This window comes from Chlamydomonas reinhardtii, chromosome 9 (assembly GCF_000002595.2).
Source record: "Chlamydomonas reinhardtii strain CC-503 cw92 mt+ chromosome 9, whole genome shotgun sequence".
Lineage (NCBI taxonomy): Eukaryota > Viridiplantae > Chlorophyta > Chlorophyceae > Chlamydomonadales > Chlamydomonadaceae > Chlamydomonas > Chlamydomonas reinhardtii.
This window is the reverse complement of record NC_057012.1, coordinates 3,039,293-3,066,775: the sequence shown is the minus strand read 5'-3', so window position 1 is coordinate 3,066,775 and position 27,483 is coordinate 3,039,293. Positions and strand designations below refer to the sequence as shown.

Here is a 27,483-nt window from a genome sequence, read left to right as displayed (position 1 = left end):
CCAGGGAGCCGTGGGCTGAGGCGGCCCCTCGGGGGCACAGATGCAGGCCAAAGGGCGGAGGGGCTGCACAAACGTATCTGCCACGACTGCCAGCAAGTTGGAAAGATCACCGCCGTGACTTCAGCCTGGGTGTACGCGTTTGTGCGTGCGTGCATGCGTGCATGCGTGTGTACGTGCGTGCGTGCGTGCGTGCGCGCGCGCGCGTGTGTGTGTGTGTGTGTGTGTGTGTGTGTGTGTGTGTGTGTGTGTGTGTGTGTGTGTGTGTGTGTGTGTGTGTGTGTGTGTGTGTGTGTGTGTGTGTGTGTGTGTTGTGTGTCAGTGTGTCAGTGTGTGTACAGTCATATGTGTGTGTCAGTGTGTGTGCCCGGCTGTGTCGCCACGATTCAAACGCAGGTGGCCGAAGCGCACACCCTCTTTGACATCCTGGATTGCCGAGTCGGCGGGCTGCATTGCCGAAAACCCTCGCCCCCACCCACCCACCCACCCACACATACCAACCCGGGATAATGGGACGGCCGAGTCGGCACCTCAAGATTGCCGAAGCGGGGGGGGGGGCACAACTAACAAGATTGCCGAGTCGGCCAGCTCAGGCTGGCGAAGCGGGGGCGCTAGAGGCGCTTGCACTAGTTTGGTTGGCCGAAACACAATGATCGGCGACCGACCCTGGCCGATCCCCCCCCGCCCCCCGCAGTGAGCCGAATCGGCCAGACTTCCCACCGTCCACCCCCAACAAGGGCTGCCCTGATTCAAAATAAGGGAGCTACTCTGGCTGTCATGGAGAGGGAAGTGAGTGAGAGCTATAATATGTGCTGCAGGCTTTGAGGAGCGTGAGTGCGAGGATGATGGAGTGAAGGGAGTGAGCGTGGGAGTGAGGGAAACTCATCGCCGGACGGGTGGTACTGCCATGGTAGCGCACGCGAACCCACGACGGACGAGGACCAACAGCGCTACATATTCCCAAATGTTGTATGGTCTACGACTGACTGCCGACCAATATTGATTCATAAAGCGAACAACTACTCTATGAAGTTGCATCGCCCCTCGACTCGTTGTTTCCACCTCTACCCTCGGCGTGACAATATGATGGATTGACTAACCTACATTGCTGAGGCTGGCGCTAGCTCGATTTAGCCGGCTACGTTGGGCACTCGAAACTTACCATGAACCGTCTTTCGGCTTTGGAACAGCAGACCACCACAGTTGGAATGAAAATGGAGCTCACGTTGCGGCAGCTTGATCGCTGCCTGTTCTGATACATCAGGATGGCACACTTCAGCAGGTACTCTAGGTGGAAGGCTCTGACTGCAGCGGCAGAGAGCTGTCTAATAAAGTGGAGCAAGACGTTCAGGGTAAGTCCCGAAGCTGTTCAGTGGACTTACGTAAAAGTGTCTGCTGGTTTCGGCCTCGCCCCGCTCTGCACGAGTGGTTGGCTTGGTTTCGGACACCCAGCTGCCAGTCAGATTTCATTGACATGCTGCTCAGAGGGTGGAAGACGGATGTCTGTCGCGCCAGGGGCCCTCCACACGCATGTTTCCAGCATAACACCACACCACCGCCACACCTTGTGCAGGCGACGCTGCGGGTGTTGCGAGAGCGGCCCCGCATCCTGGTGCTCCCGATCCTGGTGTTCGCAGCGCTGCTTGCCAGCGGCCTGGCAAGCGTGCTAACAGCCTCACAAGGTGGGCGCCGCTACCCTAGTGCTGCCATACAGCCTGGCTAGGGATGCGCTTAGGTGTCCACTGCGGCTCACGGAGCGGAACTCCTTCACCACGGGGCTGCGGTTGGGGCTGATGTGATTTCGAATAGCACGAAACAGCACAACTGTCCGGGGCCTGCTGAATGCGTACCTGCCGTACCAAAGCTGCAGAGCGTTGAATGTTTGCCCGATTTTCCCTCGCCTCGCTCTGTCCCCTTTTTTCGCCACAGTCGCCGTGCACAATGCTAGGGACCTGGCATCGAATGGGATTGGCAGCCAGTGAGTGAATTACCGGCATGCCGCGGTTGCCAATTGCGACCATGCACGCCAGCACGGTGCTATGGGTGTGGCGGTGTATCTTTTACTGCGGGGCTCGTCAGCTGAAACGCAACACCAGCAGGGGGCCTCCGTCAGACGCGTTGCGGCAGCCAGGCACAGCCGACTGGACCGTGTCAGACACACGGCCACACCTGCCCATGTCACACCTGCCCATGCCACACCTGCCCATGTCACACGTACACTGACACTGACAGGGTGGCGCTGTCTCTCGAGGAAGCGCTGCTGATCGCCACGTTTGGCTCGGAGCTGCTTGCCGCGGTCACCAGCAGGCTGGCCGACTGCTCCGTGCTGGCGGCGCAGTGGGCGGACCTCAGCACGGACATCATGAGCCGGGTGTGTGCAGGGGGCGTGTGTGTGTGTGGGACGGGGGCGGGTGTGTGTGTGTGGGGGGCTGGTGTGTGTGTGGGACGGGGGCGGGTGTGTGTAGGGCGGGGTGTGTGGGGCGGGTGTGTGTAGGGCGGGTGTGTGTGGGGCGGGTGTGTGTGGGGGGCGTGGGGCTGGGCGTGGGGCTGGGCGTGAGGCCCCAGAGCAAGCCTTAAGTGGTATGGGTGCCTTCAGCACGGGACCATGGGAGTCTCCGCCGGATCGGGAAGGAGGCAGCGGGGGCGTGACTTGGTACGGCAGTGCCGCTGGGGCCAGCCCGGACGCACGCGTGCGTGTGAAGGGTCACCAAGAGCCGCCAAGGGCGCGCGTCACGTGGGGGCGCGTATGGACTGCAAACAAGCAAGCCCCGCACTTGGCTCTGCAGGTGGACGGCGATGTGGTGAAGCAGCTGGAGCTCGACTTTGCGGGGGTCATCTGGAAGACGTGGCCGCCGCTGGAGGGCGAGCTGGCCGAGATCCTGTACGGGCGGGACCTGCTGCGGGAGCCGGACGACAGGACCGGTAGGTGTGGGACTGTGGGTGCGTGCGCGCGGCCGTATCGCTAGTGATTGTTATCAGGCACAAGTCGTGAGTGCGCTGAGCTGCACTGCAGTTTCTGGGTGTGGGCATTGTCACGGGGTGTGGGTGTGGGATGGGACGGGGGAATTGGGTAGGCAGTATGGGTCAAAGGCCCAAAGGCCGCAGGGAAATTGGTGCGCCTATGCGGACTAGCAGGCTGACAGGGTTTGCACCTACCACGGCGAGCGGTTGCGGCTCTGTGTCTCGCCCCCAACCGCACGCGATGTGCACTTGCTGGCTGCGTGGTTGCGTGCAGGCATGATCTACATGCTCAAGGAGCGCCGCACCCTGATGCTGGGCCCCTACAACTGCCGCGCCGGCTTCAAATGCGGCTGTGAGTGCTGGAAGCTTGTCGGCGCGCACGGCCACGTCGCCTGCCCTCCACCTAGCTCCCAGTTGTTGTGTGCATACGCTCAGGGCACCTGGCGCTGCGGCTGTGTCAGCCCGTGTTCACACGTGTGTGGCCTCGCTCATTTGTGCTGTGGCGCACGTTCCCGCGCGCAGTTGTCGTGACGCCTGTGTTCCTGCCCGCGCCGAGTGAGGCCTACGACTGGGGCTGTGGGCTGCAGCCCTACAACTGCAGCGACCTGTGCTGGGACCCAGTCAACAAGACCAAGTTCCACTCGCAGGTGAGGCACATACCGGTAGCTCCAAACTCACAAACCAGCAGCACGGCTGCGCCCTTCCCTGCACTTGACCCACCTGCCTGCCTGCCTGCCTGCCTGCCTGCCTGCCTGCCTGCCTGCCTGCCTGCCTGCCTGCCTGCCTGCCTGCCTGCCTGCCTGCCTGCCTGCCTGCCTGCCTCTCGACGCCACCGCGCTTCCTCATATGCGCCGTGCGGTCATGCGCCACACGTGCAGGTGTCCACCATGATCAACCTGGAGCCGCTGCTGACCGGCACAGACGCCCGGCTGCAGTCACTCGCCAGCAGGGGCTACCTGTACAGGGTGCGTGCGTGTGTGTGTGTGTGTGCGGCTCGTGTGTGTGTGTGTGTGTGTGTGTGTGTGTGTGTGTGTGACTGTATGTGTGTGTGTGCGGCGAGTGTGTGCATGCGTGCGTGTGTGTGTGTGTGCGTGTGCTGGGGGAGGATTGGCGCGGGCGCGTCCTCGTGCATGTGATGAGAGCATATGCGTGGGGTCTGCGAGGCTACCTTCGTTTGGCATTAAGGTGCTGCCTTGTTGCCGAAGGGGCAGTGCACTGCATAACCTGCATCCGGCTTGACTCTTCCGCAACCCTCGTCCCCCCTGCAGCTGTGGCAGGCCAACACGTCCCCCTCCAACCCCTACTTCCTACTGGGGAACAGCTCCCGACTGCCGGTCGACCCCATGACATTGCCCATCTCGATCTACAACGTGCAGTGGTGCGTTGATGCGCGTGCGGTTTTGAGCGGCACTGCCTACAGATGACAGGGCAAAGAGCGCGATGCGACGCGGGGCAGTTGCTTGCTTTGCCCCGGGTTCACCACTGGTTCACAGCAGCCATGTTTGTTCATTGTGTCTACTGCACCTCCAGGTACCTTGAGATTGCGCCGGCCGCTGGCTGGGTTCCGGCGTGGCGCGGCCCGTGTATCGCGGTTGTGGTGGTGGGCTCTGTGGCGATATCGCTGCTGGTGCTGTGGCTGCTGGTTTCCAAGGAGCAGCACAACCGGCTGCTCAAGGCAATGCTGCCGGGCAAAGTCATCAAGCAGCTGCAGGTGCGGTCCGGACTTGTATACTGTCGTACCCGATGAGTCAAACGGCCCCTTGCGGGTTGCAGGCTACCGTATTTGCCGCGTGTGCGCGGCAGTCTTTGCGCTGTCTTCGCTGCCTCTGACTTGCACAAAGCTGCAAACGCCACTCGCGTGCAGGCCGGCGAGAACACCATTGCCCAGGAGTACAGCGACGTCACTGTGCTGTTTAGCGACATTGTGAGTGTGTCGCGAGGGCCCTTCGGTGCAGTTGATGTGCGGCCTGATGCTGTGAATTAGCGGGCCCGATTTGTCGCACACCATGCATCATTCGTGTAAAGCCACGGGCCCTTGATTGACTGACCCTGCGATGTGGCAATTCCGACGTGTGTGCCTGCAGGTGGGCTATACGACCGTGGCCTCCCAGCTGTCGCCTTGCCAGGTGGGGTTTAGTGGCGAGCAGGTGTTGCTGTGCTCGCTGTGCATGTCAGTGTCCTTACGTGCTCCTCGGCGCCTCCTTGATCTCGTGCCAACCGCCCTGCACACACACGTGCAGGTGGTGACGCTTCTTAACGAGCTGTTTGGCATGTTTGATGAGCTCACGCAACGCAACGGCGTGTACAAGGTCGAGACCATCGGAGACGCCCTCATGTGAGTACCGGTATGGCGGCATCTGCAGTATTGCGGCCGTTTCCCGATCCGCAATGACCTGGACCTCATGTGACAATGGCGAACCCGCAGGTGTGTTGCGGGTTGCCCTGTGCCCGACGACGCGGTCCGCAATGCGGTGCGTGCGGCAAACATGGCGCTGGACATGGTCAAAGCCGTGGAGCATTTCAAGCCGTCGCTGGAGGGCGTGCGCGTGCAGATTCGAGTGGGCCTGCACTCGGGGCCGGTGGTGGCGGGGGTAGTGGGCAAGAAGATGCCGCGCTTCTGCCTGTTCGGCGACACCGTCAACACCGCCTCGCGCATGGGTGAGTGCGCATGCCTGGATATGGAACTTGTGCGGGACTCCGGCTGCCTTCTTTTCACGCTTGCCGAGCTCGTGCAGCCTGACGCGTGTTACTGAAGCGAACACGTCCTTCCCACCGCCACCTGCAGAGAGCTCCTCACTGCCGATGCAGATCCAGGTGAGTGATGTTGTTGCAGGCTCGTTGGTGCCGTGCAGTTTGTACGGATTGAATCCGCTCCGTCACGGAATGGTTTTCGATGCTTTTGTGCAATTGTACCCCTGGCATCACTCGGCACAGGTATCAGACGCGACCGCCACGCTCCTGCGCGGTCGCGGCGAAGATTTTGTGCTGGAGCCGCGTGGGATCATTGACATCAAAGGCAAAGGCAAGTCTCACACGCAACGGCCCGGCGCCTGCGCCTGCAAGTTGCAGTGGACACGCAACAACCCACCCGTGCCCCTATCGCACGTCTGCAATCAAACCGCGCAGGCGCCATGGAGACATTCTTCCTGGCTGCGGGCGCCTCGCCGCTGCCCCGCGGCAAGTCATTTCTGGCGGCGCTGCAGCGGCCGGCCGCGCTAGTGGTGCGGCCGCCACCGCAGCCTGCAAAGCTGCAGCACGCCATTGGCGCCGGCAGCGGTGCCAACGGCTCCTACTCGGACCTGCTCCGTGCCGCCACCTCGGGCGGCCGGCGAAGCGGCGACCGGCACAGTGCTGAGGACCGAAGCAGCGGCAAGGGCAGCAGCAGGATGATCTACAGCGGCGGCAAGGGCGGCAGCCGGGCCCTAGCGGACGTGTCGGAGGAGGGGATGGCTTTGTCGGGTGCCGCGGCTGTCGGCTCGCAGTCATCGAAGCTAGTGGGCACAGATGCCCACGCGTCCGACGTAAAGGCGTCGTCGTTTGAGATGCGGCCTGCAAAAGCTTCTTACCAGGCTGACGGGATCTTGGCAGAGGTCAGTGGCGACGGCGCAGTCGGCGGCGGGGCCGCTGCAACCTCCTGGCCGTCGCCAGCAGCGCCAGCCTACGGCTGCGGAAGCGCAGAGCCCAGTCCGGTGCACCGGCCCTTGAAGCGGAGATTCCTGGACGGCAGGGCCGCTGTGGACTGCTCGCCACGAGAGCCCGCCGCACACAGTGGTGTGGCAGGCGTAGACGCTGGGACAGCAGCCGGAGGTTCAGGAGCAGAAGCAGGAGCTGTATTTGCACCACCTAGCTTTGCTGAAGGGCTTGGGGAGGAGGTGGGCGTGACGGCCGTGCATGCCGGCGGCTCATCAGCCACACCTGGGCTGCATCGGCTTGCCGTGCATTCGGGAAACAACCCACATGGTCCCCGGGGAGGTGTGCGCAGCCCTGCCGGTGCTGCGCCGGACGTGGCAGCCGACGACTGGGCGACTCGTAGCCACGCGCAGGACCCGGAACCGGACCATCAGCGGCAACAACGGCCCAAGTCGTCGTTTGCTACGCGGCCGCATGCCGCTCTGCGGGCAATGGCTGATGCGGCGAAGGCCCAGGCAAAAACCGACAGCGCCGTTGCAGTAGTTTGGAGAAGGCCTGCCGCTGTTGCGGCCGCAGCGTGCGTCGCCGGGGCTAGGGGCGTAGGTGCGGCCGGCTCTCTCAGGGCCACCCGCCGGCTTCAGGATGACGAAACGGTGACCGCCGGAGACGCGACAGCAACGGTGACTCCGCCAGCAACAGCAGCAGCAAGGGCCCAAGGACAGGCGGGAGAGCTCGACGCCGAGCCTCTATGGAGCGCGCACTCTTGGTCACGGCAGCTGACCGCCGAGACTCCACACGCTGCGGACGCGCGGAGCGTTAGCATGCGACAGGCGCTCCGTGGCTTGTTCCGCAACCTGACGAGCGGCCGGAGCTCTGAGGCTGGCAGCGGCAGCGCGACGCCGCACGCGCCTCATGCCGCGACTGCTGCCGCGCCCGCGCAGCCGCCCAGCTCTCAACGCCGTGTGCGTGCGCTCTGCCACTCGAGCAGCCTGGATCTCCTACAGTCCGCAACTCGCAGCGCCGCTGCCACCGAGCCGGGACAGGCGGCGATAGGCCAACTCGCGTCGCTTGGGAGCGGCTCCGCGACGCCTACTCGCATCTTCCCGTTGGGAAGCGGTGATCGATCCCGAGGGGTCAGTGGGGCATTCCAGCTATTGCCGCAGACGGCCCTTGCAACCTCTGTGGGGGCCCGGACGCCAACCACAAGGCCCAGCACCGAGACAGGAGTTGTTTCCGTCGCTGTGGCCACACATGGGCAGCAGCACTAGCAGCCGCAGCTGGCTCTGGGAGCTACCTGGTCTGGTCTGGTCTGGTCTGACGGCGGTCACGCGATGGGGATGTAAGTGGCATGTGCCGCCATGAGCATGTATGTGGCGATGTCGCAGTGCGGCTGAGAAATGTTTGGTGGCCACAAGCCCTCTGCTGGTTGCGGTCGGGCTCCCATGTTACGTCAAAGAGCGACCAGCACACATTGACCCAAGACAGGTCGTTAACGAATGTGGGGGCAGCCGCCAAACAATAGGTGGATGCAAGTACGCTCGGTGCCGACAACAGTGCCTTGCGAGTGGTTGTCGATATGTCATGCTCGCTGTTGATAATTGGGAATGTTAGACTGAACTGTTCGGCATTTGATTGTGCGCGCGTTTGTGCCACATGCAGCGTGGCAGCATTAATGTGCGGGGAACGTTGTGGGCGTCAGGGACTAGCCCGCTTGTGGAAGGCCATTCAGTTGGATTGCATTGCCCTAAGACTACAGATGGTAACGCTGCAATTGTGACTGCCGTTGAGGCGTGTGCAAGCGCTTGCGTACCCACCGTTTCACCCATCACAACCGCCGCATCTAAGCCTGCACACCCATCTACTCACACTCCATGCCAAGCATTTCACTGGGGTTGTGACCCGTCGGCGGGCCTTAGCATGCATATCCACAGCTGGATTGGGGCATGGCTTGCGTTTTGACGACAAGGTTACCGGTATCCGCTTTGTAGTGGGCACCGGTGGTGCGCGGAGTGTTACTGAGGCCTTCGCCGTGTGGCACGTGCGTGTGCGCACGCCGCGTTGTGCAACAACGGTCGTTGCGGACGGGTGAAGGTGTAAACGTTGAATGCCAACTGACATTACCGATTGTTGCCCAAAACCTGAATTGATAATGCCGTCTGTGATGAGAATGTGGGGGTTGGGTCAGCCGAAGGGCCAAACTGGGGCTCGGTTGCCGAGGACCGTTAAGGTGCGGTCTGGTGGCGGGCAAGTGAGCGAGTGTTTTGCGTCTAATGTCATCATGGGATGGTCTGGCGCCCCTTTCTCCATACACTCCTCCGCCCTCAACTGGTACGGACTCAGCAATGATTGTTGATTGTGTCTGAAAACCCTCCACTGTCCTAGAACAATCCCAATACGCTGCTGGGGCGAAATGGGCAGCGCTGCTGGGAACCCTGCACTGTTTGCGGGAGCATTCCCTCGGTTGGGATGTTGTGGGCTCGGTTGAGGGTGACCGTTTTGGCCTGCCATGTTTACCGTAATGTGCGCATTTGACGTGAGGCAGGGGTTGCTGAGGGGCTGAGGGCTGAACGGCTGATGCATTATCAGATACATGGATTCGCTGTGTGGTGAGCGTGCGTGTCTCGTACGTTTTTGGGGCCCTGGCTTAGTCCACAGCTGGCGTCCTGAAGCCACGCCTTCACCGCCTTACTGACTAGACTTACTGGAGGGGGAGGGGGAAATGGGAAATGAAGTTGCCGTATCTTGTTTATGATGGCGCATATCATCCCGGGCGCACATTGATACCATCGGGGGACAGGGTGAAGCTTCGAAGCCTAACTCCTATCCAATCCGACGCCGCACTCAACGCACCTAAACAAGAACGTATTTTCAAGCGTACTACTACTTGTTATTGACGTACTAGTACTCAATACGCATATTACATATTGATACGCAGTGTGAACGTACGCGCGCTGGGCACTCCTTGGCTGTGCACTCAGAACTGGTACGGACAAGGGAATCCGACTGTTTAATATGTTGACACAATGTGCACTCCTTGGCTGTCAGACTGTTTGTGCAGCGCCAGCCCACTTACACCGTTCCTGCTGTCGCCTGTTCTAGGCGAAGACCAAACACATTGATGCTTCGTGAGGGGACGCGGCGAGCGCGAGAGAGCCTCAGATGCCCTCGCCTCGGATGCCCCCGGTCGCCTGGGCAGTGACGACAGTCCGCTGGCGGGGTGGCCTGTAATCAACCTCTGTCCGAGGTACGGCCCCGCTCCTCCATCCCGCTCCTGGCGTCTGCCCTACCGCAGCGTTTTGGTTGTCATAAGGGCAATACCTATCAATCCCAGAATTCCCAGATGTGGTATGAAGCCCGCAAGGTCCTGGTCACGCAGGCAAGGCCGTCACTACCACACTTGCGCAGAGCCTCACCTTCAACCCACATTCCCACGCGTCCATGTGCCGCTTGCACGACTTTCGTGATCACGCACTCTCTCCTGACGCCAGCGCCGCCGAAGCACACCGTCTCATACCCCTGCCTCCTGTCGCTTCACGCACTCAGCCAAGGCCCTAAATCTATTTCAGTACTGCAACAGTGCCGCGGTTTGCTACGAAACAAGCTGACGCTCAGTCATTCAGCTGCTGCTTCAGTAGCCCCACAGCCACCGGGGGTCGTCCCCGAATGCCTTGGATAGAGCTTGGTTGTAGGGCCTGTAGGTAGGGGGCGGGGAGTGCCTGGTGAGCTAAAGCAGTGCGGCACACATGTCTGTGGAGGACTGCGTTTCCGAATGATGTAACAGGCCCGACTGCACAAGACTGCAGAAAGCAGCAAGAGCTGTGACAGGCGTTGATCAGGGATCGTGTGCGGTGCTGGGGGCCTCACCGGTAGAAGTCCTGCAGGGTCTTGTACGCCTCCTTCAGCTCAGGGCTCAACGTGCTGTCGTCGTACTTGGAAGACTGTGTTGGGGCAAGGACACACGAATGCACCAAGAAAGGGGTGCTAAAGTGGTGGCGGACGAGGGTCGGGGCATCGAACCAGCGCTACAGCTTTAATATGATGGGCAGGAGGAGGATAGAGATCCCGCCAGCTCTGGGGGAAGACAGAGGAGAGACGCACACACTCAGACCGGAGAAAACGCCCACAGACACCTGCGTGTTCTTGGCTTGGAGCTCCAGGATGCTTTTCATCTCGCTCTCTTGCAGGTCACGGAGGCCTGCAGACCACAGCAGGGGGGGGGTGCATCCACCGCAGCGCGTCAGCTTAACAACAAACACGAGTAACAAGGACACAGGCGCACCGTTTCCCCTCAACACACGCGCCCGCTTAAGATGCAACCTCTTCCACACGACGCCTGCCGCCCAACAGCCTGATGCATGATGGACCGCACCCACGCCACCGGCCCCTGCGCACAGCACGCACCTAGGAACTTCATGGTTGCTGTGATGTGCGGCACGGGCGCCGCCTTGTAGTCCTCGGTGCGGAAGAACAGGAAGCGGTCGCGCGGCCACACCGCCAGCCAGGCCGGCAGGAAGTCGGCGTACATGCCCTTCACCAGCTGCTGCGGCGTGTACATCTGGCCACAGCAGAGCAGGTGGGGGCGGAGCGCGGAGTAGGGGATGCGGGGATACATGGGTCAGTCCGGGATCGTCAAGTACAGTACGGGACAGCTTAATTACAGGGACAGGAATGCATGTCGTGCTCACCACCTTACAACCACACACAACACAACAGCTTGATTACTTGGCTTTCTGGCCCAGCGTTGTTGAGGGGCCATGCTGCTGACCATGGCTTGCCCCCTGCCCCATGCATGCTTGGCTTCCTCCCTCACGCCCCGCCCATGGCCTCCCGCCTGCCGCTGCCCCCATGCGCTCCAGTCCCTGCCGCCACCGAGCGACCCACCTTGAGGCAGTAGAGCTTGCTGTTCGAGGACAGGCAGTTCTCCCACTCCGCGATGTCCTCCTTGACGCGGTCCAGGAACTCCTTGTCCGTGGCCTTGGGCAGGGACTTGGTGCTGGCGGGGGTGGGGGGCAGGCAGGGATAGGAGGGGGGGGAGGGGGAGGGGAAGGGGGAGACGGTTGTGGCATGCGGGAGAAGGCGCGGGGAGGAGGAGGAGCAGCAGGTGTGGTAGTAAGGGTGGCGGTCCAGCTGTGCCGGTGTCGGTGTCACAGGCGGATTGCGATTCCAGGCAGGCACCACCACACCCTGCACTCGAGCCTGCGCAGTCCCCATTGCCACAACCCTTCACCACGCATCACCCCCCTCAACCGGTGGTTCATTCAGGTTTGCCCGGTTGCACGTGCCGTACGCGCTGGTCCGCTTTCCCCCACCCTCTCTTGCCAGGCATTACCCCGTGCAACTCTTGCCCCCGCCCCCCCTGGGGCTCTCACCGGTAGTAGAAGAAGGCTGAGCGGTACCGGGTGACCGGATCTCGGAACATGACGATGTAGCGGGCGTAGGGCGTGGCCTCCCACAGGTACTCCGCCAGTGTGGCGTTGATGCGCTTGGTCAGCGTGCGGCCGCTGCAGGGGCGGGCGACAGGATGGCAGGAAGATGGTGGGTGCGGGTAGGGTGTTTCAGGAAACAAGCAGAGGTAGGGGTTGTAAATACCAGCCCAAACTAAACCAAAGGGGGTTGGCGCCGTGCGTGCGGGGTATGCAAGCAAGCAGTATGGCGTGTATGCGCGACACGAGAACGGAAGAGCCTGCCACCATGAGTAATGGCCTGTCCGGCCGCACTGCCGCTGAGTTAGTCGCATCTGCGGTCTCCTTTCCCACCCCCTGCACGTGCCTCACCCGCCCCGGTCTCTTTCCGCTCACAGTTGCTCCCCTATCTGCTGCCAACCCTGACCCCTTGACGCCGCTCCCCAATCCTCCCAGTCCTCCCACCACCAGCCCCAGTCGCTCCCCCACTCTGCCGCCACCACCACCACCACCACTGCCGCTGCCCCCTCACCGCAAGTGCGACCACACGGCGGTGAAGGTGTTGGACGAGGCCTCGCCGGTGATGGCGTTGGGATTGGCCTTGATCTTCTGGGCCGGCTTGTCGAAGATGCCGATGTAGGCGGGGAACGAGCCGTCGTAGCGCCCCGGCGCCCGCTTCACACGCACCGGATAAGCAGCCTCATCCCAGAAGTGGGGGCCCTGTGGACAAAGCGACAAGGCTTTTGGACACGTGCGGCATTGGCTGTGCATGGTGCGGCGCGCATCCGCATGGCGCGGAGGGCCGGACGCGTGCGTCGGCAACGGGCGGACGAGGTGGATGGGACGAGGGGCCTTTGCAAAGTTGTTGGGCGGCGCATGACCCGCAGGCCACCCGCGCCCCAAGAGCAGGCCGCGCCGTCGCCAAGCTGCATCCAGGAGGCTCACACGCGCCTGCTAGGTCCCGTCTTCCACACACACACACACACACCCTGCGCCACCATGACGCATGAACGCCGCGCTCAGGCGGTACATCGCATGCGCGATCAGTCATCACACATGCCCGGCGGTGCCCCCTCGCCAACCAGCTCCCAAACACGGCCCGTATCCTTCCTGCCTCGGCAAGTAGCACCGGGCGGCTGCGCTGCACGCCATGCACAACCCCAACCCACTGCGCCGCCCACAGCTGTTCTGATGGCGTGGTGCTGCCATGGCTTCCGCGCACTGCCCCGCACCGCCCCCGCTCCTGCCGTACTCCTTCGCGCACCTTCCAAGTGCAGTCCACCATGTCGGGGTGCTCCGTCAGGCGGTTGTACAGGTCGGTGGTGCCGCATTTGGACACGCCCAGGATCTGGAAGTAGGGCAGGCACTTGAACGCGCCCTCCTGCTCCCTGTGGATCAAGGGATGAGACAGCGCAGCGTAGCGGGGACTGTCATTGGGAGAGTATGAACGACACACTTGGTCCGCGGTAAGTCATGTTCGCGGCAGGGCCAGGGGGCGACAGGAGGTGGGAGTTGCAGCAGCCCACGCGGCTGGCCGCAAGCCCTCGACGGACCGAGGGGCCGAACATGCTAGGTGTACCTATTGCAGCTGTGTTTCCAGCACCGTGCTTTACATTGGGGCGGTATCTACAACCCCCCTTCCTGCCCCGTTCCCCCCGCTCCTCGGCGCTTCTACTTGCCAGCACGGGTTGCGGTGGGTGCTGCTGTACTCCCGGGGCAACGCCACGAACGTGTCCTTTGCTGCCATGTCTATCTCCCGGAAGTTATTGAGGTGCTTATGCGCTCCCCAGACTTCCTGAATTGTATACTTGGGCTCGTTGACCTACACGGCAGCAGTAAATTAGTCCTTGAAGTCGATCGAGCACGCCCGACACGACTGCTGCGTACCTGACTCGCCAGGTAACTAGAGGGGTTGACTTCTTGTGCTTGCACCGCTGTACATAACAAGCTCGCACCCAACAACGCAGCTGCTAAAAGTTTGGCTGTTGCCGCGGCCATCCTCCTTAGCCTTGATACGATGTCTTAATTGTTGTTTCGTGATGTTTGAAGTCCCCTTGTAATCAGGTACGGTCAAGTAGTGGCCAGTCGGTAGACTTAAGCAAACTCGTGCACGAAGTGAGGGCTGCGAGCCGCGCAAGCTTCTGTACAACAAGGTAGCGTGCGAGAAATATGAAGGAATTGTAATTACAGAATGGCCTGCAACAGACACGCCCCCTAACCGAATTCACCCGTCATGTCATGGGGTCGCGGCTCCAGGCCACCCGCCACGTCCCATCCTGCACTCGTCCTTCTAAGGTCATTTCACGCATGATGTTGCAGTAGCATACTCATACCAAACATAACTACTCTCCTGCAACTCCTGCTTGCCATCACACGCAGGCGGCGGCCTGGCAAACCTACTGCCGTGCCCGTGCCCCGCCCCTCATCCGTTGGCCAGGACTGCCTATCACGAAGCCCCTGACCAGTACAGGCTTAACGCGCCTAGACGTGGCGTTGCGCGTGTACAAGCCGGCACAAGCCCGTGAATCACTCCTCGTCCCTGTGCAGAGGATAAGCACATGCAGGCGTGTGTCAGGGCTTGGGCGCAAGGCGTGCAGACGAGACACTGTCCGTGATGTGTGAAGCATTTGCAAAAAGTGTGGCAACATACCCGGCCAAAATTTCAGCCGCAGCTGCTGCTTCCTCCTCCTTCATAGCTGCCTCCGCCTCTGCGGCGGCTGCGGCGGCCTCGGCCTCAGCCATTGCCACTGCATCAGCGGAATGGCGTTGTGCAACGAAATCAGGTGACGATGCGACATGCATGCTAGGCAGAAAGACCAACTCAGTTGACGACTACGGGCGGCTAGCACCACCCACATCAGCGGGACTTGGTCCTACAAACGCATTCAGACCGCACCCCTCCCAACCTGTGTGCTCGCCCTCCTCTTCGTGCTCCCCGCTCTCGCGGCGCCCCCGCGCCTGGTCGGCCGCCTTGCCGCTACCGCTGGCCTTGCCGGAATCGCCCGCAGCGGCCGCCGCCGGAGGTCCCGCCGCCTCCGCCTCTGTTGCCTGCGGCCCCGGCTCGGCCTCGCCCTCCTCGTGCTGCATGTCCAACTCCACGGCTACGCAGTATGGGATACGGCCATGAAGAAGATAAGGGCGCAGCAAACAGGGGAGCAGGAGATGAGGGCGGAAGATACTGAACAGGCACAGCGAAAACGCCCCTCAGAAATGCCCCTGTGTCCAAACATCAAACCCCCCGCAGGTGTGAGTCAGCGCTCACCCTGAAGCACTTCATGGTCCTCGGCCTCCTCCTCCGCGCCCGCAACGGCCGCACCGCCCTCCCGGCCCTCGTGCGCCGCCGCCGCCCGCTGCTGCCGCCGCTCCACCAGACTGGCCCGCCGCGCCTCCGCCCGCTGGCGCAGTCCCACCCTCTCCGCCTCCAGCTCCCGGAGCACCGAGGCCTGCGCCGTGGCGAACACGTCGTGTGCGAAACCGCCCGTCCGCAACACACATACGCTAGCAGCCACACAGCAGGGATGCACATTTAGGAAGCACCCACGTGCGCCGACACGCCTAGCATACCCGCTCACCCTTGCCGCCCCCGCCCACACGCACCTCCCACTCCTTCAGCTGCTGCTCCTGCTGCTCCTTAAGCGCCAATGTCGCCGCGTTGTGTCGCGCCGGGCGCCAGTACACATCAGACGGCCGCCGCGGCCCCGCAGCGCCCTTGCCTTCCTTCACCACCGCCATAGCCACCGCTCCATCCACCTCCATTTTATCAGCGGCCGGCTCCGCCGCCACCCCCGCAGCGCCCTCCTCTTCCTCCTCGTCCGCCGGCTGCGCCTTGCCGCCGGCCTTGCCGGCCGCCCCCAGCTCTGTAGCCGCAGCCGCAGCCGCCGCGCCCCCGGCGTGCACACCGGCACGCAGGAAGCCTGACATGGCGCGGTGGCGTGCCAACTTCTTTGCGTACATGAGCTCGAGCACCTGAGGGTAAGATGCCACGTTGTTAGGCGGTGCCGGAAAAGCATGCTGGTACCAAAGCGCGCCCCCGCATGAAGCCAAGCCCTGCTCGACAGGTATTTTTCCGTGCGCCTCACGGGCATTCGCTTTGCGTCTCACATACACACGCCCTTGAACCCACACCTACATTGGGATCACCGTAGTTGTAATCACCAACACACACACGCTTGGCCCTTTCCCTTGTGCCTTTTACACACACACACACACACACACACACACACACACACACACACACACACACACATACAAGTAAAGACAAGCACACCTTGATGTCAGTGGCCAGGTTGAGGTCCAGCAGTGAGTCCAGCTCCTCCTGCCGCTTGCGAGCCCGGTCCTCCGCCGCCGCCCTGCGCAGCCGCTCGCTCTCCGCTGCCGCCTTCTCCTCCGCCTTGCGAGCCAGCTCAGCGCGGCGCGTAGCGGTCTCAGACTTCTGCGGGGTCATAGCCAGGCGTGCGTCGCGTGAGTTGCAGCAAACCGGGGCCTTGTTTGCGGCCATACCAGTGCGAAGTACAATCTACACGACAGTAATGTATTTGTGACCTTCTTGGGTTGCCTTTCCGGAGCTGACGCCGTACGCCGCGCGCGCCTATACACTGCACCTCTGCCCACGTCCCTACTCGTCGCCCACCACTGACACCATGATCACAGTCCCACCGGCCCCAGTACGTATATGTTGTAGACATGCCTGATTCCCGCACCTGGAACTGCGCGTCCTCCTGCCGGAACTTCTGCAGTGTGCCCAGCAGCGCGCGCCCCAGCAGCCGCCGAGCCCGCTTGCGGCTGTCAGGGTCCTCAGCCGCGACGCCCGGGGCCCCCGGCGCCGGCCGCTTGGTGCCACGGCCGCCCGCCTCCTCGCCCGCGCCGGCAGCGGCGCTCATGGCGGGGCCCCACCGGCCGCCTGCAGCGGCGGCCGCCTTGCGGTCCACACTGTCATCCTCATTTGCCGCAGCCGCAGCACTGACCTCCTCGTGATCCCGGGTGTGGCGGACGTGCACCCGGTCGCCGCCTTGGCCCTCCTCGGCGTCCTCGCGCACGCGCTCCTCGCCCTCCCGGTCCCGGTCCTCCTCGCCCTCCCGCGGCGCAGCGCCGGCGCCGTTGCCCACGACCACGGAGGACAGCACCAGCCGCCGCCGCGCAGGTGCCGCCGCCTTGGCGTCGCGCCCATCCCGGTCCCGCTCACGGTCGGCATCCCTGTCCCGGTCACGCCCGAACGGCTCCCGCGCCCCCCGCGCTGAAGGGCCGCCAAAGCGGTCACCGAAGCGGTCGCCATCGCGGGCCGGGCCGTCAAAGCGCCCGCCGCGAGCTGGACCCGCGTCAGGCGCACCTCGTGAGGCAGGGCCCGGCCCAAGACGCCCCGCTAGGGGCCCGTCGCGGAAGGGCCCCCCGCGAGGTCCCTCGCCCCGGGCCGACGGCGGCCCGGCGCCAAAACGCCGCTCACCCGGACGTGATCCCGCCGGGTCCATGCCACGCGACTGCATCCCAGGTCCCATTGGAGCCTGGCGCGAGGCGCGGACGCGTTGGCTGGCCTGCACCGGTGGTGAAAGCTGGTGATCGGCGAATGCAATTCATAGCCGGCAATGCATACTGCAATAAGTTGCACATGTAAAGCCACTTTCATTTACAAACATCCCTGTAACAGCGTGGCACACCACGGCGGAGCCGAGGAATCTTCTGCCACCCACCTCATAACGCTGCTTGCGCAGTTGCGCTAGCTCTCTTTCAAGAGCTGCTGGATCTAGAGATGCCATATGGACAAATGCTGCTCCTGCTTTACCGGTTGTGGATTACAAGTCCGCCACAAGGCAGGTGACCAGGCTAAGACCGCGACCTATTCTTGGGATGAAGCACTGTATGGCACTGGGGTTTCATATCAGATCACAATTGGTGTCAGCTGTGCGATGGCCCATGCACGCGACACTCTTGACATCCCCCACCCCCCCACCCGACCACCCCAAAGCATTGGCCCACGCCGCTGTGGGCCCCTCCCGAAGCAATGGGCAGGTTCCTGTTGGGGGCGTCGGGAGGTATATGGTACCTGCGAAATACCAGCTTACATGGCAAGTTTACCGGCGACTGAGCCGCGAACACTGAACGGTCACAGCGACCGCCTAGGAAGTTGCTTTTAACATGCCGCTCGTAACGAAGATGAACTGAAATTGCGCTCTTCTGGCGATGTCCCTATTAGCTGCTAGCAGCCTAAAGCATAGAGCGTGCCGTAGGGGCGATGTAAGCTCCTTCCCTTATCCCTGGTTTCGCCAGGATTCGCCCAGGTGCCGCTGGCAAACAATACGACGGCACCAGGACCATCGTCCTTGTGCCCTCGCCGCCCTACACGGACCCCCGCAGGCAGCTCCCTCCACGGCCTCCAGGGGTACCCCTCGAGGCTCGAGCGTCGACCCGACACGACTCCTATTCAATAAAAAGCACTCGCCGAATAGCCAAATGGCGCAAACGCCAACACAGATCCCGCCGCAATCCGTTCCCTTCGTAATCCAAGCAGCACATCGTCCCAACATGGAGATACGGGATTGCTGGGGTGCATCTACGTCGTCACGAGCGCTTGGGCCATCCTATCATCCTTTGACATCAACCCCTGCTGCAATGTCCCCATCTCCCACTCTGTCTGCAGGAACGGCTACCCGCTTCCCCAAGGCTTGTAATCCGCATCCATACCGTACATGCATCATGCACCACTGCACTCGCGTCGTACAATCCACACTGCTTGGCTTCCCAACTCCTGGCAACAATCCCTTCACACCTGCAGGCGTCAACGCCGCCACCAGTCCTGCAGAGTTCCACCGTGGCACAGGCCGTGCCTGCAGCTGCCTGACACGATGTCGCCGCAACGGATGCGCTCGTCGTTGGGCCCCCGAGGCCGCAACACCCACGTTCTCACAGAGATGCATCGCGCGCATATGCGTGTATTGTATCATATCGCCATGCCATTGTCGGAAAGTTTCCCATACAACTTCGAGTGTCAACGAAACCAGCAGCAATCCCATATATGCTTGCCGACCGATCCTACGACAGTGCTAAGTCCCATTCATCGTAGTCCGTCCTACCTTTTAATGGCAAAGGATGCACGAATGATCAGAATGTGGTGGCAGCGATGTTGGGCAGTGCAATTCCGTGGGGAACATGCAAACAGCAAGCACACACACGCGCGCGCACTACATGCACGCACGCTGACTACAACACACAACACAACGCTGCATTAAGTTTGCAATTCCGGTGATACAAAACCCATATGCGCCCGCCTGCCTCCACGCAAACCCCTCCAGTTGATCTCCTGCAGCTGCGAACATGTAGAACTGCTATTATTTATACTGCAACCGACCTGCCTGCGCCATTCAAAGTGTTGCTGTTGGGTCCGCCAAGTTGGGCGACGCGCTGGCATCCGACGACGGCTTAGTGACGACCACCACCGCAGCTGGCACACGCTGCGCGCTCGCAATCGCGCCTGCAATGCCCGCGCTCAAGCTCGCCGTTGTGCCACTAACTCCACGACTGCCGGTTTGCGCCACGACTGAGACTGGCCGCCCCGTCTGCCACGGAGGCGGCCCGACCACCGCACCCGCCGCGGCGGGGGACGCCCATTGGTCGCTGTGTGCTGTCTGTGCCCCGGCCCCACCGTCGCCGCTCTCCGCAGTTACTAGCGCTGGGAACGTGGCACCAAAGCTCGCGGAGGTGGACTGCGAGACCGGCGTCAGCCGGCTGCTGTTGCCCAGGGGGCTGCTGGGGAAGGGGCCGAACGACACACGCGAGCTCGTCCCGGGCCCACAGCCTGTGCCTGAGGTGTTCAGGCCCGGAGCTGACTGCGCGGCCGCCGCGCCCGTGCCGGCGGTGAGGACGTCACTGCTGCTAATGGGCGCGTCCCTCTCCGCCGCCGCCACGGGCGGCGCCGGGCCCAAATTTAGTGCTAGCTGCCCCAGCGGCCCGCTCGCGACGCTGCCGCTACGGGCTCGCTCCATCGCAACGTCACCGCCGCGGGAGCTGGTTCCGCTCAAGCCGGCCTCCGCACGTCCCAGGCGCAGCACGGTGATGAGCCGCTCCATGGTCCGGTTGGCGCTCTTGCCGCTCGGGCTGCAGTCGGGATTGTAGCTGTTGGGGCGGTCGTTTACGCTTGCCAAGCTGCCTTCCACCGCGCCTGCGCTCACGCCTGCCACCCTCACGTCCACAGGCAGGTGCGGCTGACACTGCTGGTTGCTGACGCTGGGGGTGGCGTAGGCCGGGGCGCCGAAGTGGCCGACACGGTGCATTAGGCCGCTGCGCGGCACGGACTGGGCTGTTAGCGGGTCGCGATGCGCGGGCCCCGCATTCAGCCAGAAAGTCTCCATGGCACCTGCGTCAACACACAAATGTATGCTTGGCGGTAGCCGACATATGATAGGTAGCGATGGGGGAACCCATGTGTGCCTGCTTTTACCGAATTGACACGCGGGGCAAGCGCGGGGCGTGGGCCCACCTTTGCCCTTGACGTTGATGGTGCCCCGGGGCTCCAGCACGAAGGGCAGGCCGCTAGCCCGCAGCAGCGCGGCGGTCACGTCCGACACCTGTGGCACGACGGGCGCCGGGAGAAGCGTGTTCAGGACGCGCAGCTGAACCCGCCAGCTGATACGTGGACATCGGTGTTCCATGGACAGTAACCGTCAGTGCCCCACGCTCGCCCCGACCGCGGCCGATGCTCGCCACGCTGCTTATTACCTGAACGCGCATGGTCGTGGACGTGCTCTCTGCAGGCAGGGGTTGTTCAAAGTTGTAAAAGGTGTGTTGTACCAGTCCTCAGCAAGTAGCATACGGTTTGATTGCTGTCCAATGTGCCAAGGCGCGGTCGCGCCCGCCACGGCCACGCCAACGACTCACCCATGCGCGAGGCGGTGTTGACGGTGTCGCCGAACAGGCAGAAGCGCGGCATCTTCTTGCCCACCACCCCCGCCACCACCGGCCCCGAGTGCAGGCCCACTCGAATCTGCACGCGCACGCCCTCCAGCGACGGCTTGAAATGCTCCACGGCTTTAACCATGTCCAGCGCCATGTTGGCCGCACGCACTGCGTTGCGGACCGCGTCGTCGGGCACAGGGCAACCCGCAACACACCTGCGGGTTCGCCATTGTCACATGAGGTCCAGGTCATGGCAGATGGCGAAACGGCCACAATACTGCACATGCCGCCATACCCGTACCGGTACTCACATGAGGGCGTCTCCGATGGTCTCGACCTTGTACACGCCGTTGCGTTGCGTGAGCTCATCAAACATGCCAAACAGCTCGTTAAGAAGCGTCACCACCTGCACGTGTGCGCAAGGTGGATGACACGAGTTCAAGAAGGCGCCGGAGCACTTAAGAGCGCTGTGCCGTGTGTGGAACTGTGTGGAACCGATGAGCCAGCCAGGATAAGACAACGCGGCCCTGAGGGCCCCACGGACTCTGCGCTGCACTGCTCTCGTCTATGCCCCACGTGGTAAACAGGCCTCTGCAGCAAGCGCGTGCCGCTGGAGGAGCGCGAGCGACGCCAGGAGCTGGGCACGCTGAGCATGCTTCGGCGGCTGGTGCGACAGCTGCCGGGTGGTAGATGCGTGCAACGCAGCGGAGCTGCGTGTTGCTGACCGGATGCTTCCCCGGTCACCAATTACCGGGATGCCCAGAACCCACCTGCCAGGCAGACAGCTGCGAAGCCACAGTCGTGTAGCCCACCTGCACGGCAAGAACAATGGGAGAGACTATCACTTTGCATGAGAGCGCCAACCGATGCCTAAAACCCTAAAATGCACCGTGACTGACTGGTAGTAATGTTTTGCTTGATTGGCCCATTTGCGCGGACATGCACTCACAATGTCACTGAAGAGCACTGTGACGGCTTGGTACTCCTGAGCAACCGTACTTTCGCCGTCCTGCATGAAACGATATGCGTGCGGTCGCGTTACCGCTACGCAACGGGGGCGCGCACCGCATGCAAGGATGGAGCTGACGCTCTGCTTCTGCTTTGCTCACCCGGCCTGGACAACTCGCAAGCAAGGGGCCGTTTGAACTGAGCGTCGTCACGACTCATCGGGTACAACAGCATACAAGTCCCCTGCCCGGACCGCACCTGCAGCTGCTTGATGACTTTGCCCGGCAGCATTGCCTTGAGCAGCCGGTTGTGCTGCTCCTTGGACACCAGCAGCCACAGCACCAGCAGCGATATCGCCACAGAGCCCACCACCACAACCGCGATGCACGGGCTGCGCCACGCCGGAACCCAGCCGGCTGCCGGCGCAATCTCAAGGTACCTACAACGCCGAATTTCATAGGTTCAGCCACATTCGTGCGAGGCCAAATGCTGCAACGGGCACCGTACTGGGCTTTAGCGACACAGCCTGCCTCACTCACCACAGGAGGTTGAAGGCGCTGATGCTGCGGACCATGGGATCCACTGGCAGGGTGTCCGACTCAGCCAGTAGGAAGTAGGGGTTGGCGGGGGACGTGTTGGCCTGCCACAGCTGCAAGCGGGACAAAAGAGCGGACAAAGAGTCTGCCGACAGCCAATCAACGGAACACTGGCACGTGGGCCCCAATGGTGAATCTGTGGGATGACGTTCTTCGTGAGGCGGGCTGCGCAGACATAGCTGAGCCCGCACACCCGCCAGCCCCAGCCTCAGCCCCAGCCCCAGCCCAGTCTCGGCCTCACCCGGTAGCGGTAGCCGTCTCGCTCCAGCGACCTCAGCCTGAAGTCGTCTCCAGCCAGCAGCGGATCCATGTTGAGCATGGTGCTCACCTGGCCCCTGCGTGTATGGGCATAGGCGGCCACACCAGAAGGCGCCGGACATCGACCTCAGCACCCAGCATTCAGGTAAGGAGAGCGCAGAGCATGGAAGGGAATGCAGCTAAACATTTGTCACTTGCGCCATGGCCAAGCATCGCACCGGCAATGGCCTCAAGTGTCGAAATCGATCGTCGACAGACTACGCACCAGAACTTTGTCTTGTTGACTGGGTCCCAGCACAGGTCGCTGCAGTTGTAGGGCTGCAGCCCACAGCCCCAGTCGTAGGCTTCACTCGGCGCGGGCAGGAACAGCGGCATCACCGTGAACATGCAGTTGAAGCCCTCCGTACACTGCGCCAGCACGCATGAGAGCCGCGCCGCCCGACAAAGCATCACCCCGTCGTTGGTTAGGCAGGTAGGCAGACATGCGAACATGTAAGTTCATACCGCATACAGAACATGGCATGGGCTCTTGCTGGAAGCCTCCGCACACTTATAGGCAGGCCCTCGCCGTACCTTGTATGGACCCATGATGGCGAGGTCCTTGCCCTCCAGACGCTCGATGACGCCGGGCCGGTCCGCTTCACTCTGCGCAACGACAACGGGGAGTGCAAGGATTGCGGTAGCAGCGATGGAGCCGTCGCGGTGTCGGTACCGCTTCCGCCAGGATACTGCTGCGCTGTGCGCGTGCTGGCTAGGGAACTAGAAATTGACGCCTGGAAACGTGCTCGACAGCCGCAGCCTGCCCACACATTGCCTGCATGAGGGCGCGCATCTGCGCGCATACATACACGTACCGTGCTCTTCTTAAGAACAAACGCACACACACACACACACACACACACACACACACACACACACACACACACACACACACACACACACACACACACACACACACACACACACACACGGGCGGGCGGGCGGGCTTCCTTTTTTAACACACACACACACACACACACACACACACACACACACACACACACCACACACGCACACACATACGCGCGCGCGCACACGTGCAATCCAACACAGTCTCACCCGCAGCAGGTCTTTGCCCATTAGCACCTCCGCCAGGCTGGGCGGTAGCGGCGGCGACACGTGCGTGATGACCGCCGCAATGTTGATCTCCAGCTGTACCACCACGTCCGAGTTGATCTGGATGTTGGTGCGCGGAGCGAGAGCGCGGGGTGGTTCACGATTGTGTATGTGTGTTTAAAAAGGGAACACAAGCCCGTGAGTATGTGTCTGTGTGTGTGTCCCGCGAGTGCCACGATAGTACATGGTAAAGCCTGGTGATCGGCGGCGGGTCCAAATCAGCCGGAGCAAGAGCCGACCTCGCGCGTCCATTGACGGGATTGACATTCGCGGGCCCAGCAAAGATCCCGCCCCGTCCCAATACGCCCTCTTTTCGGCGCCATAAGCTGCCATAAGGCCGACATCTGCACCGCCAGCTGCCCTTGAGACGTGAACGGCCTGCCAAGGATCGTCAAAGCTGAGCGTTTCTGAGCGTCTCATGCAAGCATTGCTCCTGCTCCTGCCCATCGGAGGCATATCTTTCCAAACGCGGGCCATCGACAGCTGACCCCCCGCAGTCTCTGGGCAGCCGGGCACGTTCGCAATGAGCTCCACACACTCCGCAAGCATTCATGACCTGCTGGTTGACGCGCGTACCCCGATGCCCCATACGTCCCGTGGAGCACCGGCCGCACCCGCTTGAAGATGTCCTTAGCGGCGGCATTCCATTTGGCATCAAATTCCTTGCATGTGGGGCTCTGCCGGGCCCCGCAAGTGCACAGCAGGCAACAGCAGGTAGCATACACTTAGTCAGACGCCAGCCGGTGGTGCGTGCGCTTGGTTAAGCCCTGATGCAGAGCGTAAAACATCCACTTTTTGCCCCCTGTGTCTCGGCGCCCAAGCAGGCCGCCATCAACGGGGTGCGTGTACGTATCGTGCGGTACCACACCTGCGTGGCGAATGCGCCCAGTAGCTCCGACCCAAACGCAGAGACCACCAGCGCCTCCTTGATAGCTAGCGCAGCGCCTGCAGCATGTGATTGGCGTGAGCAACCCTTCGCCATTCAGTGCCCATCCTTGCAGACCCCTTGCTGTACGCCCCAGTGTACGAACCCGACATCCAACACAACAGCTGCAGTGCTAGCTCAGATTTCAAGCACGACAGAGCAGTCAGGGCGCAATGCGCCGTTGGCATCTCTGGGACTGCACCCGACGTACCGTTTCCGACTCCATTGTAAGCGAAGTTCTGCGTCCAAGGGTCGCGCGGTTAACGCAACAAACGAAACTTTAATGCCCAGTCCGCACAGCCGCGCCATCCCTAGTGTCATCCCTAGTGTCAGCCCCTGTCATCCCCTGTCCCGTCAGTCAACGAGTGCCAGCGTGCGCTATGTGAGTACGGTATGCAGGCCCGGGGTCGATGGCCCCAGGTCCTAGCCAGCCCGAGGCAGTGGCACGCGCGGCTTGCGTGCACCGGCCAGTAACGCAATTTTGGTGCCGTGCTGTTGAAACACCATATGGTCCAGAACGTATGTCACAATGGCGTAATAAAGCAATCCCTGGCGGAAAGCTGACCCCGTCCTCGGATTGAAGGAGACAGCTCACAAGCAAGCTATCGCTGGGCAACAGTCGACAGTGCCAGCGCCCTTACCTGTGCTCGTTGGACGGCTACCGCAGATGCAGTCAACACGCTCGCTAGTCCAGCCGCTAGGAGTGCGCAGAAGACGAAGAGAGAGACGAGGGGGATGGATGGCGAGGTGACCAACATGGCATAAACAGCCTGCAGCAGGTCAGGCCAGAAGGGGTACACGTTTAACATGGAGGCCATAAGGGCGTCACCCCGCGCCCGTGTGCCCAGGTGTATGAGGCTTAGCGGGGCCTGGCACCGCGCTGGCCTCTGCAGGACAAGCACCGCGGCGTGTTTAGGTCGTAGGACGTGCAGCCGTGCCCTGACACGCTCGCCCTTTTTCGCCGCAGTACAACGAGCACGCGTATCAGCAATGCCCAAAACGTCTAGGTGCGTCACACCCTGTGCTCCACACGCTGTGCGTCACACGGTTGCCCTTACAGCTCAAATTGCGCGTTGAACTGACTCCCTCAGATACGTCATTCGCCCCAGCAACACACGTGACTGACCAAGCTTCGCTTTCTCCATTTTCTCCACCAAATGCTCCACCGGGAGTGAGGTTTCAGTGATGGATGCGGCGACTGTATTGCACCGAGCTCTGAGTCCACCACTGCTGAGGCGCCAGGCATCTGGACCATTTCAATTCTGGGCGTTCAAGCGCGTCCTATGACATGATTTCAGGAGTGGATGCGCATTTAAGGGCCCGGCTGGCCAGAAGCACAAGGCATCCGCACACTACACATATATAGATGTATGGTAGTCTACAGCGCTTAAGTGTGCGTGGACTGTCAGCCAGTTCACGAGGCTGACGAATACTATCGACATTGTACAGTCGAGACTTGGAGAATATATATCATAATACAGAGCTACTTGTGTTTGAATTCCATGAGAGACTGGTATAAGAGAGACTCGTATATCGTTCCGGTCCTATGGTCCCATCAGTCGCAATCATAAAGGCCGCAACGCGAACACATCGCCTCTTGAGACTAGTTTTGGCGGTCCATGAGCTTCCTGGCTCGTTTGGACCAATCTACGAGCATGAACTTGTAACATCAATCAATCAATCACATCGCCTCTCTTTCCACCGCCAGTAGGCGTCCTTACACAGAGGCGCCAGCTATGCCAGGGCCCGACAACCAAGCCGCGCAGACAATCCTAGGGCTTCACGCTGCTTCACCTCGCCTCGCCTCGCATCTAGAAAGGATATTTACAAAGCGTTGTTAACCCTGCCCCACGCAACCACGGCCCCGTGCGGTTATGTTTGTGGCGGTTGGGGTTGGGGCGGGGGATTTGGGCAGTTTGGGACGCAGGTCGGTGCACCAGAATCACGCGGGTACCACTCTGGTCATTTGCTGTGTCCAAACTTTGACAGCCTGGTAGACCCCACAGGAATCACCTGTCTAGGCCAACCCGGTCTCACCCGCCGTTAAACCACCGTCCAAAACTTGCGCTCACGGTTTCCTCAATTACGATTGGTCTGACACTCCGACTGTAAATTTAACCTTATGTGCGGCTTGCCCGCAACTTGCACAACCTTGCCAGCGTGTTGAATCCACAGTCCGACAGTCCGACCACTGCCGTACGGGCCTCCCCGTGCGGGGGGTCTTGGGGGTGGATAGAGGGAGTCCCCGACGTCAAACTGTTCTCCCCTGAGTCTCCCACGCTCTCAGACCCTCCGTACATATAGTAATGACTTGCTGGTCAAGTGGGAGGGCGGTCCGCGCTCGCCTTGGGTCGAAATGGGCGGGTTTTGGTTCTCGGGTGGGCGGGTGTGCCCTGGGTACGTGCCGGGGCCGATGGACCCAAAGTGCGCTTGAGTGAGCCTAAACTCATTAAATATGTTATTTAGATACATAATATTGCATTGAAATGTATTCCAGATCAAAATGCAAAGCTCTGCCGACCGGCAATTTTGGGAACCGAAGTCCCTCGAACAGCAATTTCCTCACTGCTTTGTTATTGCCGTGCCTATTATTGACTACATGTAGCTTAGGACATCTGCAGGGGGGTTTAAAGCAGCTCTTCGCGCATAATGTCGGGGCATGTCGCTGCAGTTCGCGAGCTCGGCGAGCGGGCAGGTCACCCCAGGGCCCATAACAGCTATTCATAAC

General features: G+C 61.6%; 4 protein-coding genes across 4 annotated transcripts; 1 reads left to right on the top strand and 3 right to left on the bottom strand.

Moving 5' to 3' along the window:
* Positions 1-990: 990 nt before the first annotated feature.
* CHLRE_09g387200v5 (uncharacterized protein) lies at positions 991-9,286 on the top strand. The gene is made up of 17 exons (XM_001694369.2): positions 991-1,349; positions 1,571-1,679; positions 1,927-1,975; positions 2,230-2,368; positions 2,784-2,919; positions 3,233-3,310; positions 3,481-3,605; positions 3,837-3,923; positions 4,227-4,336; positions 4,489-4,669; positions 4,823-4,882; positions 5,043-5,084; positions 5,199-5,293; positions 5,384-5,616; positions 5,744-5,772; positions 5,893-5,980; positions 6,085-9,286. The coding sequence occupies exons 1-17, from the start codon at positions 1,263-1,265 to the stop codon at positions 7,854-7,856; spliced, it is 3,420 nt and encodes a 1,139-aa protein (XP_001694421.2). The 5' UTR covers positions 991-1,262; the 3' UTR covers positions 7,857-9,286.
* Positions 9,287-9,313: 27 nt separating this feature from the next.
* On the bottom strand, positions 9,314-14,110 carry CHLRE_09g387250v5 (uncharacterized protein). The gene is made up of 10 exons (XM_043065428.1): positions 13,878-14,110; positions 13,670-13,812; positions 13,255-13,378; positions 12,523-12,710; positions 11,958-12,089; positions 11,470-11,581; positions 10,990-11,143; positions 10,719-10,783; positions 10,453-10,526; positions 9,314-10,280 (listed from the first exon to the last, which is right to left on the bottom strand). The coding sequence occupies exons 1-10, from the start codon at positions 13,986-13,988 to the stop codon at positions 10,217-10,219; spliced, it is 1,167 nt and encodes a 388-aa protein (XP_042921059.1). The 5' UTR covers positions 13,989-14,110; the 3' UTR covers positions 9,314-10,216.
* A 52-nt stretch (positions 14,111-14,162) lies between these two features.
* CHLRE_09g387300v5 (uncharacterized protein) lies at positions 14,163-17,840 on the bottom strand. Its single transcript, XM_043065429.1, has 8 exons — positions 17,675-17,840; positions 16,691-17,518; positions 16,258-16,422; positions 15,588-15,956; positions 15,253-15,433; positions 14,897-15,091; positions 14,641-14,737; positions 14,163-14,529 (listed from the first exon to the last, which is right to left on the bottom strand). Exons 2-8 carry the CDS (start codon positions 17,480-17,482, stop codon positions 14,517-14,519), a joined length of 1,812 nt encoding a protein of 603 aa, XP_042921058.1. The 5' UTR covers positions 17,483-17,518; positions 17,675-17,840; the 3' UTR covers positions 14,163-14,516.
* Positions 17,841-18,030: 190 nt separating this feature from the next.
* CHLRE_09g387350v5 (uncharacterized protein) lies at positions 18,031-26,390 on the bottom strand. Its single transcript, XM_001694476.2, has 18 exons — positions 25,882-26,390; positions 25,397-25,525; positions 24,967-24,994; positions 24,699-24,775; positions 24,445-24,507; positions 23,774-23,890; positions 23,249-23,320; positions 22,941-23,083; positions 22,659-22,752; positions 22,361-22,470; positions 22,080-22,260; positions 21,823-21,882; positions 21,644-21,685; positions 21,185-21,279; positions 20,856-21,088; positions 20,697-20,725; positions 20,458-20,545; positions 18,031-20,334 (listed from the first exon to the last, which is right to left on the bottom strand). The coding sequence occupies exons 2-18, from the start codon at positions 25,511-25,513 to the stop codon at positions 19,343-19,345; spliced, it is 2,541 nt and encodes an 846-aa protein (XP_001694528.2). The 5' UTR covers positions 25,514-25,525; positions 25,882-26,390; the 3' UTR covers positions 18,031-19,342.
* Positions 26,391-27,483: the final 1,093 nt, after the last annotated feature.

Excerpts from the sequence above, each read along its gene's own strand:
- CHLRE_09g387200v5 (XM_001694369.2), top strand. The coding sequence starts at position 1,263 with ATGGCACACTTCAGCAGGTACTCTAGGTGGAAGGCTCTGACTGCAGCG. Across the intron at positions 2,920-3,232 it reads GGAGCCGGACGACAGGACCG|GCATGATCTACATGCTCAAG; the intron begins GTAGGTGTGGGA and ends GGTTGCGTGCAG. Across the intron at positions 3,606-3,836 it reads AGACCAAGTTCCACTCGCAG|GTGTCCACCATGATCAACCT; the intron begins GTGAGGCACATA and ends CCACACGTGCAG.
- CHLRE_09g387250v5 (XM_043065428.1), bottom strand. The coding sequence starts at position 13,988 with ATGGCCGCGGCAACAGCCAAACTTTTAGCAGCTGCGTTGTTGGGTGCG. Across the intron at positions 12,711-13,254 it reads TGGTGGACTGCACTTGGAAG|GGCCCCCACTTCTGGGATGA; the intron begins GTGCGCGAAGGA and ends CTTTGTCCACAG. Across the intron at positions 12,090-12,522 it reads GCCGTGTGGTCGCACTTGCG|CGGCCGCACGCTGACCAAGC; the intron begins GTGAGGGGGCAG and ends CCGCCCCTGCAG.
- CHLRE_09g387300v5 (XM_043065429.1), bottom strand. The coding sequence starts at position 17,482 with ATGGGACCTGGGATGCAGTCGCGTGGCATGGACCCGGCGGGATCACGT. Across the intron at positions 15,957-16,257 it reads ACCTGGCCACTGACATCAAG|GTGCTCGAGCTCATGTACGC; the intron begins GTGTGCTTGTCT and ends TCTTACCCTCAG. Across the intron at positions 14,738-14,896 it reads AGAGGAGGGCGAGCACACAG|TGGCAATGGCTGAGGCCGAG; the intron begins GTTGGGAGGGGT and ends CCGCTGATGCAG.
- CHLRE_09g387350v5 (XM_001694476.2), bottom strand. The coding sequence starts at position 25,513 with ATGTTGGTCACCTCGCCATCCATCCCCCTCGTCTCTCTCTTCGTCTTC. Across the intron at positions 24,508-24,698 it reads TGGGCGCATTCGCCACGCAG|AGCCCCACATGCAAGGAATT; the intron begins GTGTGGTACCGC and ends GGGGCCCGGCAG. Across the intron at positions 21,089-21,184 it reads ACCATCGGAGACGCCCTCAT|GTGTGTTGCGGGTTGCCCTG; the intron begins GTGAGTACCGGT and ends GCGAACCCGCAG.